This window comes from Globicephala melas, chromosome 2, assembly GCF_963455315.2.
Source record: "Globicephala melas chromosome 2, mGloMel1.2, whole genome shotgun sequence".
Taxonomy (NCBI): domain Eukaryota; kingdom Metazoa; phylum Chordata; class Mammalia; order Artiodactyla; family Delphinidae; genus Globicephala; species Globicephala melas.
Genome location: NC_083315.2, coordinates 74,564,329 through 74,578,024, shown reverse-complemented (window position 1 = coordinate 74,578,024; position 13,696 = coordinate 74,564,329). Strand labels below are relative to the sequence as shown.

Sequence of the window (13,696 nt, the reverse complement as noted above, 5' to 3'; positions counted from 1 at the left end):
TCATTTTCTTCCAGAGCTCACAAAGCTGACCACATACGCATACTCTCACTTGCAAACGTTATAGAGTTATAGTATTTATGCAATGGTTGGTGGGCATACAAGTCTTTCCCTATGACTTCAATAATTTGTAGAAAATTTCCTTTTTTCCCATTTATTGCAGGTGATCCATTAATACAGCTCAGTATTTCCATGTTTAGAACAAGCTCCTTAAATTCTTGTCTCCCAGATAGTTAGGCACTACTGGCCCACGTGTGCAGACTAATTTGGTAAACATTACTTTGCTGCAGTTCCCAGCAGGCAGAATTTGGTTTGGACTATATGTTGAATACTCCTGATCTTTTCACAGTAAGTAAAATTAATTTTTGGAAGAGTTCAAGTGATTTGATTAAGACTAAGAATTTCTGTTTTCTTAGTGCAGAATTAAGACTAGAACCCCAATCTTTTTTTTTAATTTTTAAATTTTGTTTTATATAGCAGGTTATTAGTTATCCATTTTTTACATACTAGTTTTTGTTGAAGTATAGTTGATTTGCAATGTTGTGTGTTAATTTCTGCTGTACAGAAAAGTGATTCAGTTTTTTATATATATATATATATATATACACACACATACATACACACACACACTCTTTTTCATATTCTTTTCCTTTATGGTTTATCACAGGATATTGATTGACTATAGTTCCCTGTGCTATACAGTAGGACCTTGTTATTTATCCATTCCATATAATAGTTTGCATCTGCTAATCCCAAACCCCCAATCCATCCCTCCGCCAACCCCGCACCCCCTTGGCAACCACAAGTCTGTAGAACCCCAATCTTCTTATTCAGTAAGTTCAGTAAATATTTTTGAGTGATATTTTTCTACTAAAGAGAGAAGGACATTATATATATATTTTTTTGATCTTAGTTTTTGGAACAGACAGGTATGTATATAAATAATTATAATGCTTCTAACAGAAGTATATACAAAGATTGAAGAGAGTACAAAAGTCAGAGTAATTATTAGGTCTTTTGTGGGAGTGGGAGGAGAGAGGTATGGAAATGCTTCAAGGAGGAGGGCTTTGAGGAATGGATGAGCGTTTGCTAAGCAGATGAAACAGGGGTTGGGGGGGAGGGCGAGGGTATTTGCACAGAAGGAATAGCAGGTGCAAAGCCAGGAAGATCTTGGAACAGTATACGTTTTCTAGAGAATGAATGCAAGGAGTTTGAGAAGTCGGCTGAAGTCTAAGTGGGGGCAAGGAGTAGGATTGTAGAAAGAGGTGGTGTGAGATGGCTCTGGAGAATCTCGATTTTGAAGAGCTTTATTTGCCAAGCTAAGGATTTTGGATTTTATCCTGAAGGTGATGGAGGATCACTGAAGAATTTTAACTTAGTGTCTCAGTTTCTGCCATACTCTGGTAGTGGTTGAAGGTGGATTTGGGAGTGGTAGGGTGATGCTCGTAGAGTAGAAACATAGAAATCAGGAAACTATTGCGTGTAATTCAGATGAGAGATATCTCCCACCCCTATAATCTGCTATTATTCCCCTAAATACAACCCGTGGCACCTGTCCTTTCAGTCTCACCCCTTTTCTGCTCTGGGCTTCCTGGCTTTGATTTGTTGCCCATCTACTGTCTGCCCTGCCATCATGTTAGTAACTATTCTGATTTTTTTAAACCTGCCTCTTCTCATTACTCTCCACCAAGCCATTTCCAAACCTGATGTCTTAGTAGATGGCCTTACCTCACATTTTACAGAGATATCAAGGCCATTCAATGAGCAAGCCTGAGTTTGTTTGCCCCCTGAAGCTAACAAACTTAATTCATTTATACAATCACTTCCTCCTTCTCCCCACCTGCTTCAGTGAAAGGACTAGCCCTTCTCCTATCTAACGCTAATTCTTCCATCTGACCTTTGAATCCCATTTCCTCTGCTTCCATTGAGCATTTCTTTATTCCCATGATCATTCACCTCTCTTTCTCAGCGGGCTCTGTTCCCGTCAATATACCAATAGGATTCAAGTCTCTGCCTTTTAAAAATTCCATATCCTGCTTGATATGTGTCTTTCTTTTTCCATTTACTACCAATTTCATGACAAAGTGCTGATCCTTGTGTAACTACACTGTTCCGTCCTCTCTAAACCAGGACTTAGTTGGAACATTGTTGGCATTTTGAGTCGGATAATTCTTTGCTGGGGGCGCTGTCCTGTGTAGGATATTTAGCAACAGCCCTTGCTTCAAGCTGCTAGATGCCAGTAACATCTACCTAGTTGTAATAACCAGAAATATCTCCAGACACTGTCAGATAACCCCTGGGGGTCAAAATCAACCCCAGTTGAGAACCTGTGTTCTAAAATGTAGACCAGTTGCCGAAACTGCTGCTACTCACAGATCTCCATACTGCCAAACATACCCTTCATTACTCAGTTCATTATTGAAACTTTTTTCTCACTGGTCCTGTTCGTTACCTGTTTCTCCCTTTGTTCTGGCCCATCCATATCCTTCTGGGACTCCTTTTCATTCTTCAACTCTTAAAATACCAGACTTCCCCAGGTATCTGTCTCCTCTCATTTACGCTCTGTGTGACCTCATCAAAACCATTGTTTTGGCTATCACATATAAGTTAATGAGTCCAAATCTCTGTCTTCAGCCCAGACCTCTCTCCTAAGCTTCAGACACATATGTTGAACAGCTTAACTGGAATCTCCACTTTGGATAAATGTTAGATATCTCAAACTCGACTTGCCCCCCAAAGAAGTAATACTTTCCTTTCTCTCAACCTCCTCCCTTATCCCATGCAATTGAAAGTCCCAAACCCTCAAAGTTGGGTTTTTCAAGCCTGTGTCTCTTTCCTGGATGGTGCCACCACCCAACCATTTACCATAAATCTGGAAGCCTCTGAGATTCTCCTCCTTCACCTCCTATAACCACTTAGTTATTCAATCTTTTTATCTTCTGTATCTGTCCCTTGCTTCTTACTCCCATTTCTACTACCCTCATCACTTTTTACCTGCAATTCCAACTGGTCTTTGCCCCTCTTCTCTTGCCCTTCTCCAATCTATCCTCTACTCTGCTTATATAATGGTGTCTCTAACAGTCAAATCTGATTTTTATTCCTCTGATTGATTTCCTTTAATAGCTTCTCATAGTTTTAAATATAAAATAGTTCAAATTCCTTATCCTAGCAAAAACCTTACTTAATATATTTCTATCTACTTTGCTTCCCTCATCCTTGCGCAGGCTCAGCGGCCATGGCTCACGGGCCCAGCCGCTCCGTGGCATGTGGGATCTTTCCGGACCGGGGCACGAACCCGTGTCCCCTGCATCAGCAGGCGGACTCTCAACCACTGCGCCACCAGGGAAGCTCTTCCCTCATCTTTTGATAGTTTCCTTGCATGACACATTCAGTCAATCCTAGTAAAGAATTTGTTTCATGCTGTTTCAACTAGAGGATTCTGTAGCTTAGCATGTGCTGATCTTTCTGCCTGCAATGCCCTCTCTGTTTGCTTTATTTAACTGTCTTCATTCATGTTGCAAAATTTAAACATTAAATTTTGGTTTAATGTTTGACTAGAGTGTTTCATCTTCTCTTGGTTTGACTACAGTGTTTCATCTTCGTGTTCTCAGAACATGAGTGTATCGTCCTTTACTTTCCACATTACAGTGTAAATTGTGGGTTTGCTTTCTGGGTCTTGTAAAATATTTCAAGTAAAGCAGTGGTTATGTACCTAGTACTCACAATGTGCAGCACAATGTCTAGCACATAGTAAGTACTTGATAAATGAATAGTTCTAAATATACTAAAGACCTGGACTGGTGCAGAGTACAGAGAGGAATGGGTCGATTTTCAATATATGAGATATTTCACTGGCAGAATTGGAAGGACTTATTGACTAATTAGAGGTAGGGTGTGAGGAAGAGTTATCACAGATGACCATTATGTTCCTAGTTAGATAACTTGGTCCTATTGATTGAGACAGGGAAGACTGAGATGGATGGGGTTTAAACACCGTATATGTACATTCATTTATTTATTTTGGACACGATATGTTAGAAATGCCTGTGCCACATTAAAGTGGAAATGACATATACAGTAAACAGCCATATGGGTCTAGATCCCAGTCAATGCTGTCCAACAGAAGTATAATGTGAGTTGCAAATGTAATTTAAAATTTTCTGGTAGCCATATTTTAAAAAGTAAAAGAAATAGGTTAATTTAATTTTAATAGTATATTTTACTTAACCTTGGATTTGTTGACTGCACTATTAACATTTTGTGCCAGAGAATTCTTTGTTGTGTAGGGCTATCCTGTGAATTGTAGGATGTTTAGAGCATCCCTGGCCTCTTGTTAGTAGTTGCCAATAGCTCCCTCCTCACACAAGTTGTGACAACCAAAAATGTCTCCAGATATTGTTAAATGTCTCGGGGGGAGGAGACGGTACCAAATCACCCCTGTTTGAGAACCATCGATTCAACCCAATATAGCCAAATTATTATTTCAACATGTAATCAATATTAAAAGTTATTGAGATTTTAATAATTTTTTGTGTTGTATCTTTGAAATTGGATGTATAGATTTCACAGCACTTCTCAGTTTGTACTAGCCACATTTCAAGTGCTCAACAGCTACATGTGGCTAGTGTCTACCTTTTTGAAGAGCATAGGTCAAGAGCCTTAGAGAAATGGTTCGGTCTGGAAATACATGGCTTTATGAAGTCATAAGTTGATAACAGTTAAAACCATGGCAGTAGATAAGATAGTTGAGGAAGAATTTTTTATTTAGGTGAGAAAATAGGAGGATTGAGGAAAAATCCTAGTCCAATGCTCTTCTGGTCTCCCCACACAATCTGCTACCCTTTCTTGTTTATTATCATTATCATTTTAAAATATTTTCTTCACTGAACAATATGGAGAACATGAACGAACAAAGGAAAGGGTATTGAGAAAGACAAGCTGATGACAAAGGGAGGGAATTAATGTTTATTGAACACTTAATTGGTAAGTAATGCTTGAAGCGTTATGTGAACTGTCTTAATTTCACAAGAACCCTTTGAGAGAAATGATGTTACCTCAGTTTATAGAGGAGGAAACTGAGGTTTTAAATATGCTTTCATTTTAACTAAAATGCTTTTATTTTATTTTTAAATATGCTTTTATTTTAGTTTTTTAAATATGCTTTTATTTTATTTTTAAATATGCTTTTATTTTATTTTTTTAAATTGAGGTATAATTGATATTTTCTTTCTTTTCTTTTCTCCCTCTCTCTCTCCCTTCCTCCTTCTCTCCTATCCTTCCTTTCTGGAAACAGATTTACAAAGGTCTAATCAATTAGACACCTAGCTGTTAATTGGCATCACTGGGATTTTTTTTTAATTTTTAGAATTCTTTTTCAAATTCTTTTCCCATTTAGATTACAGAATATTGAGCAAAGTTCCCTGTGCTATACAGTAGGTCTTTGTTGGTTATCTATTTTACACATAGCAGTGTGTACATGTCAATCCCAAACTCCCAGTCTATTCCCCACTCCCACCCCCCCCACCCCCGCTTAACCATAAATTCATTCTCTAAGTCTGGCATCACTGAGATTTGAAAGGAAGTTTGACTGATTCCAAAGCCTACATCCTTTTCCCCTATATCCTCCTAATGCACGTAATGAAGCATTTGCTATCTACCGAGTTTTATAAAATAAGTAAGAAGGCGTATGTGATTGTACAGTTAGTTCCCAGGATACCTATCACCACTTTTGATCTGATTTCGGAAGCAAATTCACCTTAACGGCGAGGTACCATGATCTCTATGTCATTGGCAAGTATGATTTCAGTATCGTTTGCTGCGAAAGACACTAAACCACTATGTTTTTGTCTGTTACCTTAAGTACTGTCAATAATTCTGTGGTTAGTTGTAACTTTTAGTTATGAAAAAAATCAGCCAAGACGTACTCAGCATTTTGTTTAAATACTGACCGCATTTCACCAAGGAAAGTAAAATAAAGAGCTTTATGACGTCGTTCGGTTTCTCCAACAGACTGATCAAGCGAGTTCGAAGGGGAAGGTTCGGGGAAGAGGGGGCGGCACGGTGAGAAACGAGAATCTGAGCAAGCGCAGAAACAAACAGATGTTAATGGAGGCGAGAAGGCTACTGCGCTCTCACTTTGCGAACTGTCGTAAAGGCCCCAGTGTCGTGCTCGCTCGGTAGAGGAGGGATTGGTTAGGCGGCGGCGGCCGGAGAGCAGCGGCAGTGGCGGCGACGGTGGCGAGGTGATCGGTCTGCGCAGCATAGAAACGCTCGCAGCTTCGGGAAAGGAGTTCCCGTGGGACCAAATTAGGCATTCTGAACCCAAGCCGGGTCAGCTGGGCCGATCCAGGCGCTGCCGCTCGTACAGTTTTGGTGGCGGTGACAGACGCTGCTCTTGACTGTAGGGGCCTATTAGGCCAACATCCGAGGCGCGGATCACTGACTCTCGACGCATCCTCTTCCCCCCTTACATCTCCTGTCTTCCTTCCTGGGCCAGTGATTCCCGGAGCCTGGGAAGAGGGTTGCTAATGATTAAGGTGAGGAGGGCGGGGGGGGGAGGGGATCGATTGGAGGCCGCGCGTGCGCGCAACGGGGGAGGGGCCGGGCTGGAGGGGAGAAAGAGGAAGGGCTGCGGCCGCGGAAGGCTGGGGTCGGCGACCGGCCGGTTATTGCTGGCTCCGTAGTGACTTAGGGTCTGGGTCTCCGCCGAAGATTTAATTGTGTTTGAGCAAAGCATTTGTCTACAGACACACCCACCCCCCTCAGTAAGGGGCTGTGGGTGAAGGGATTTCTTTCCCTTTTTCGACTCTCTCTAGAGTCTTAGGATGGGGGCTGAGGACTGAGGCGTGGGAGTGCGATTTGACAATGGAGTGATGAAGGTAACCCGCACCCGGGGTGTTGGAGGGCGCTAAGTCAGCCCTGACGGTTAGGGAGTTGCCTTCTTCTGTGATCAAGGAAACGTAGACCGCAGAACAGCTGAGATACAGACCCGTCAGATTTTTGTATAGAGTTGGCTGGTTGGTCATTAAAAAAGAAGCTTGATATTTTTGTTACTGTTTTTAGAGAATTTATCAGAGTCAGTAACAATGTTGTAGTTGGAAATATTTGTTCTATGCTGCAGAAATAGAGGTTTGTCACCATAGTTCTTACATAGGTTATAGTAGATCTTCACAGATAAGTTCTTAACGCACGTCTAAGTTTTAACGTTTAAAAAATGCCAGGAAGTATAGGGTATCCATTTAATTTGTTCATGTTTGTAGTGTGGGGTGATTCCATTGTATTGCATGCTTTCCTGTTTCTTGGTTTATGTGCAGTATGAATTTAGAACTCGCTGGGGTGGTAAAATGCCAGCTGACATAGACTTCATTTTATAGTTCATAAAGCTTTTTGAACCTGACTTAATCCAAACTTTATTTCATTTGGTGTTTTATGTTTAATTTTCTTGTTTTAGGGACCTCTTCAACCAAAAAGAACAGACTGGGGAAAAGATAAGCTAAGGTTCCATTTCCTTTCCCATTTTTGTTTTTTGTGTCATTGCTTTCAAATGTTAGTATGTGATTAAGGTATTACATAGAAGTTTTATAATACTGGTTTTACTTGGTTTTATTAGGGTGAAAAATCTACATTTTGATATTTCATTACTATATGTTTTTTAGTAAAAATTTTCATGTCAATGTGAACCAGGTTATTTTTTCATACAAAACAGTAGTGTTTGGTCGTGTTTGTGAGACAAAACAGGTAGGGTGAGAAAGAAACCCTTTCACTCTGAAAAGGATCTTAAATTGTTTTTTTTTTAAGCCTTGAATTATTTTACTTTTGTCCATTTCTTGTCATTTAACCTTGGACAAATGACATCTCTCTCCTGTGCATTTGATTGCCTCTACAATTCAGACGAGTATTCTAAGAACTGGTGAGGGTATTTATGAATTGGTCTGAACAATATTGTAGGGAAACTAGGAAGATTAGAGTTTCTCCTTGTACATCAGGGAAGCTGTATCTTGTGTGTATGGATCCTTCTGTCACTTTTTCCCTTTTGTTTGGTGTCTCTTGGTCACTTGCATATTAATTCTTTCACTAGAGTTGGTTTTTGACAAAAGATATAGTAAAAATAATTTCATTTTGGTGAAAAATGCATTGCAGTGGAGGTTATACCGTGACAAATTTCACTTCAGTACTCTATTTCTACAGATAATTGAAAAATAGCTATACTGATCTTTAAGATAAGAGATCAGCAATTTACTCATCTAAAGCAAAGGAATAGTCAGCAGATACTCCTAAATAGTTATTTTCACTTTAAAATTTAAAATGTGGAATAAAAACCTCATTGAATCAAACCAATTAAATTTTTTAGATGCTTATTGTATTATTTTGTCAAAGAGGGGTTTCTGTAACATGCTTTACTTAGAGCGTAATTATATGTGCCCTTGTTTTGACATTTCCCCTGGTGGCTAGGATTTCAATAGGAAAAAAAAAAGTGACAGTACTAAAAATGATGGTAAAGTATGTTATAACTTGACATTAACATTCTATGGGTGACATTATTATACATAAAGAGTGTAGGGCTAGAGACAGGAGATTTGGATTTTAAATCTAGCTTTGCTTGCTATTCATTAGATCTGTGACTTTGTGGATGATTATCCATCCGGGGCTTCAGATCTCTCTCAACTGTTAAATGAGAAGTGTGGGATAGGTAACTCTAGTTTTCTCTAGGTCCCAATTTTAATGGTTTGCATTTTTAGTTAGGTGTTTTTGGTATTAATCGTATTCATCATGATCCAGTCCCCAGAAAGAAATGCTATACTGAGAGTATTAATTCCTTCATGGTATGTGTATATTAGAGACAGGGGGAAAAAAACGAAACAAAACAAATGATTGAGCCATGTTTGTTGTTCTAGATAATGCTTCTGTCCCATTGTAGATATTACTCATGATTAGCTCTCATATGATACTAAAAAATGAAACTTTTACTCCTGGTAATGCTCTTTAAATCATCCTGAGTAATTTGCTTTCAGAAACCCATAATCATTGTTCAGTGAATTTCCAGAAATGCATTTGAATGCCTTACATCTCTGTTCTTTCTTTGCTGCATCCCATAGTGTTTTGGTAACAGCTGGCCCAAGTTTCTGCAGGTACTCAGTTTATTACCATGGCGTGAGCAGTGAGTGAGCTACAAATGTTTAAAAACAAATACTAAACTGAGCTTACATTTTAGATAGAGGTACTGCATTACTATTTAATCATTCTGCAAGTATTTATTGATTGTCTCATGTTCTTGGCATTATTCTTGGCCTTCAGTGAAGAGGCACTGTGCCTTCATGCAGTGGATATTTTATTAGGGGAAACAATAAACAGAATAGCTTTATGTAGTGGTAAGTGCCATGAAGAAAATAGGGGCATGTAATGGAGAATGAATGAAAGTGGGGCTCTACTGTGCATTGAGAGGTTAGAAAGGGCCTCTTTTTAGAGGTAATACTTGATTTGCGATCAGTGATTAAAAAGAGTCAGCCATAGTGGCAATCTGGAGGAAGAGTGCTGCAGACAAAGCAAACGGTAAATACATTAGATTGGGTTTGATTCTGGAGAATCTACAATTGTGAATTAATTGTTTGGTTTGTCTGTTAGTCTTTTTCATAATTACTGATAGACAATTGTAAAAGGAAGGTTAAAAATATTTATGTGTAGTAACCAAATGTAATGTGTTGACATTGTTTAAATCCTGACTCAAACCAACTGTAGAAAGTATTTTTGAAGCACTTTGGAGGAAATTTGAATGTGGATAGGTATTAGATGATTTCAAGGAATTATTGTTAGTTTTGTGAGGGATGCTAATGGCATTATGTTTATGTAAGAAAATGCCCATTTTTAGAGATGGAGACTGAAGAATGAGGAAGAGAAATTTGTTTGGTATTCGTTTAAAAATACTTCCGAGCAAAGAAAGGATGGGAGAGATGAGTTAGATGAAGCAAGTGTGGAATAATCCTGATAATTGTTGTGTTGGAGTGATAGGTATATGTGTAGTAATAATATTGTTCTCTTTTTGTGAGGTTTGAAAATGTTCTTACTTTAAAGTGCATTTAAAATAATTTATACCCTATTTAGATGTCTTCTCCTTTTTTTTCTCTTCCTCCCAGTTTTGATAAAATGTAGACTTTTGTTCCTCTTTCTAAACATTCATCATTTAGTCAACAAATATGAGTACTGTATTTCAGGCACTGTGTCAGTGCTTGAGTTAAAACAAAGAGCAGGACCTTAAGGCCTGCCTATCAGGAGCTTATGGTTTGCTGGATGAAGAGAGAGACCCTCAGTGTGGACTGTGTTAACATGAAATCATAGATTTCTGTGTTTTCCTGAGGGTACACAGGATCAGCATCTTAGTGTTTATGTGGTTACTAAACAAATATTTTTCTTGGGACATCCCTGGCGGTCCAGTGGTTAAGACTCTGTGCTCCCAATGCAGGGGGCACAGGTTCAATCCCTGGTTGGGGACCTGAGATCCTGCATGCTGCATGGTGTGGCCAAAGAAAAATTGTTTTTTTCTTTTTCTAGAGAATTGAGAGTTTAGGAAGTTCTGTATGCAGCTGTGTGCCAGTCTGAGTCACTGTTGTATTCATTTCCCTTATTCATATGTTCTATAGGGCATCGGAATAAATCACCTTTTTACTTTACCACCTTTTGACATCCCAGTTTGCCTTTATTTAAATTTTTTATTTTGAAATAATTTCAAACTTAAAGTTTAAAAAATGGTACTGAGAACTCTTCAATATCCTCTAGTCAGATTTGCCAGTTTTTAAAATTTTGTTGTATTTGCTTTAATGCTCTCTTCTGAGTCACTTCAAAGTAAATTGAATGTATTATGCCCAAGTCTCTAAATATTCACTGTGTATTGTATTCTTTTGCATTATCACAGTACAGTTACCAGATTCAGGAAATCTAACATTGATAATACTATATTATCTAATCTATCTAATCTATAGCCCCTATTCCAGGTTTGTCAGTTTGTCCCAGTAATAGCATTTGTTCCTTTGTAGCATTTTCCCCATAGGATCCAGGCCAGGATTGCAAATTGCATTTAGTTGTCATATCTCTTCAGTCTCCTTTCATCTGGAACAGTATCTTAGCCTTTCTCTTTCATTGTATTGACATTTTTGAAGAATACAGGCTATATATTTCATAGAGTATTCTCAATTTGGATTTTTCTGATGTTTCCTCGTAATTAGATTCAGGTTATGCATCCCCAGCGGGGGATTTTGTATCTTTCTCAGCGTATGATATTGAAGTACCTGTTATCGGTCTGCCCCTCATTGGTGATGTTAATTTTTAGTTACCTGGTCACGGTGTTGTCTGGTTTCTTCACAGGAACGTATAATTATTTTTCCCCTCTCACCTAATAAGCAGTCTGTGGGGATAACTTTGAGATAGAGCATATATCCTGCTTCTAATCAGATCTGTATTTTCATCAAATTTCCCTCCTGGATTTAACATCCATTGATGATTCTTGCCTGTGCTGATGTTTATATTGATGGTTGCAAAATGGTTATTTTCTGACTCCGTTTCTTTATGTCAATAGGCGTTCTGTTTTAGGGCAGAAGCATCCTTTTATCTATCTGTTATCAATATGGACTTATGTACTTCCTGTCTTACTCAATGGGTTATACTCCATTATTGCCTTTATTTATTTTGATGCTCAGATTGTCCCAGGTTTGTCCAGTGGGAGCCTTTCTACCCTGGATTCTGTGTCTTTTTGACATACTCTCATAATTTTTTTGGAGTATTTCCTCTCTTTTTGCACATCTCAGTCCTGGGATCAGCCATTCTCCAAGGAGCCCTGGGTCCTTACAGTGGGGAATCCAATTTGCTTTTGAGTTATCTATTTATATATAGAAATAATCTCTTCTTTTCTGGATCAGGACATCTTTTGAGAAACTAAATTTAAATTAGACTTTGATAATGGGTTTGTATTTCTCTGAAGATTTTGTTTATGAAGTAATTACATAAGATTTAGCAATTATATTTACCGTAAAGCAATTATTTTATTCTTTTCTTTTTCAAATACATAAGTTCTAATTTGATCTTAATCGTGATCAAATGAAATAGAAGAAGAAAAAGGGTTATTTTATTTTATGTTACCTTGTGTGTGTGTCTGTGTATGTATATGTGTGTGGGAAGGGTTTAACCACTTAACTGTTAAAAAATGACTTAAGTTTTATATACTTAACTGTTGTTTTTTTTATATATTTTTTTTTATTTTTGGCTGCATTGGGTCTTCATTGTTGCCCGCGGGCTTTCTCTAGTTGCGGCGAACGGGGGGCTACTGTTCGTTGCGGTGCACGGGTTTCTCTTTGTGGTGGCTTCTCTTTGTTTTAGGGCACGGGCTCTAGGCGCACAGGCTCTAGGTGCACGGGCTTCAGTACTTGTGGCACTTGGGCTCCGTAGTTGTGGCTTGCAGGCTCTAGAGTGCAGGCTCAGTAGTTGTGGCTTGTGGGCTCTAGAGCGCAGGCTCAGTAGTTGTGGCGCACGGGCTTAGTTGCTCCGCAAGTAAGTCCTCCTGGACCAGGGCTCAAACCTGTGTCCCCTGCATTGGCAGGCGATTCTTAACCAGTGCGCCACCAGGGAAGTCCCTACTTAACTGTTTTTAACTGAGTCATCAGACATTTTTATTTGAGGAAATTGTTGCTTTTTAACTAGCTTTTTAAATGAAAATGTTTTTATTGTAATATAGAATGATATTTCATATAAGAGTGGGAACTCAAAGGCACATTATTCCAGGCAGTTACTGTTACATCTTGGTATGTTTCACAGCCATTGTCTCACCTTTGCATCGGTATTTGCTTTATTTGTCTTTTAAACTTAACTTTTAAGTATTTTTCCTGGCAGTATTTTGAATGATTTTTATTTTTGAACCAATTAACGTCTGTACATGGTTTAAAAATTAGTTCCAAATGGCTTATAGTGAAAAAAACAGCAGTCCCCTCTGCAACCCCTCCTAATCTCCTAGTTCCACTTCCTAAGTGGGAACACTTTCAGCTCTTAAAATTTTTTTTTCTTTTGGTATTTACCTTCATATTTCTAAATAATATGCTTATATATCTACTTAGCCACTTTAGATGTCAGTTTACATTTTTTGTTTTTTAAATAATTATTTAATTTTTAAGATAAAATACATATCAATACAAAGGATACTAAATTCACAGGGTACAAAGGGCATACAGGGAAAGATAAGTCTTCTTGCCATCCCTGTCTTCCCACCACCCAGTTCTTTTCCCCGGAGACATATTCCCTCTTCTTAGTTTATATGTATCTCCAGAGCAGTGGTTCTCTGTGGTCTGTGGAGTCTTGAGGGGGGGTCTTCAAATGTTTCAAGTTATCTGTTGGTTTGAAACTATTTCATAATAATACTAACTTCTTCTTTGTTACTTAACTATGTTGACATTTGCACTGATGGTGCAAACACAGTGATGGGTAAAACTACTGGCCCTGCAGTGCATATCAAGACAGTGGCAAAAATTGTACTAATAGTCATATTCTTCATCACTGTACATTAATGGTTGGGGAAAAAAACCTGGTTTCATTTAAGAATATCCTCCATGAAGCAGTAAAGCTTGTTAATTTTATTAATCTTGATCCTTGAGTACATGTTTTTTTAATATTTCATGTGACAAAATGAAAAGAATGTTATACGACACTTCTGCTGCATACCAAA

At 38.3% G+C, this 13,696-nt stretch overlaps 1 protein-coding gene across 10 annotated transcripts in view; it reads left to right on the top strand.

Moving 5' to 3' along the window:
• Positions 1 to 13,696, top strand: part of RNF111 (ring finger protein 111) — a 111,195-nt gene that overhangs the window by 23,726 nt on the left and 73,773 nt on the right. For 5 of the 10 annotated variants that reach the window (XM_060294193.2, XM_060294191.2, XM_060294190.2 and 2 more), the window contains exons 1-2: positions 6,163 to 6,533; positions 7,448 to 7,494. The exons of 1 other annotated variant lie outside the window; for it this stretch is intronic. In XM_060294193.2, the coding sequence (XP_060150176.1) occupies positions 6,525 to 6,533; positions 7,448 to 7,494 (56 nt within the window). In that variant the 5' untranslated portion in view covers positions 6,163 to 6,524. Of the gene's footprint in view, positions 1 to 6,161; positions 6,534 to 6,679; positions 6,876 to 7,447; positions 7,495 to 13,696 lie in introns of those variants that run through there. 4 more of the 10 variants (XM_070044912.1, XM_060294192.2, XM_070044915.1 and 1 more) reach the window with 4 other exon arrangements.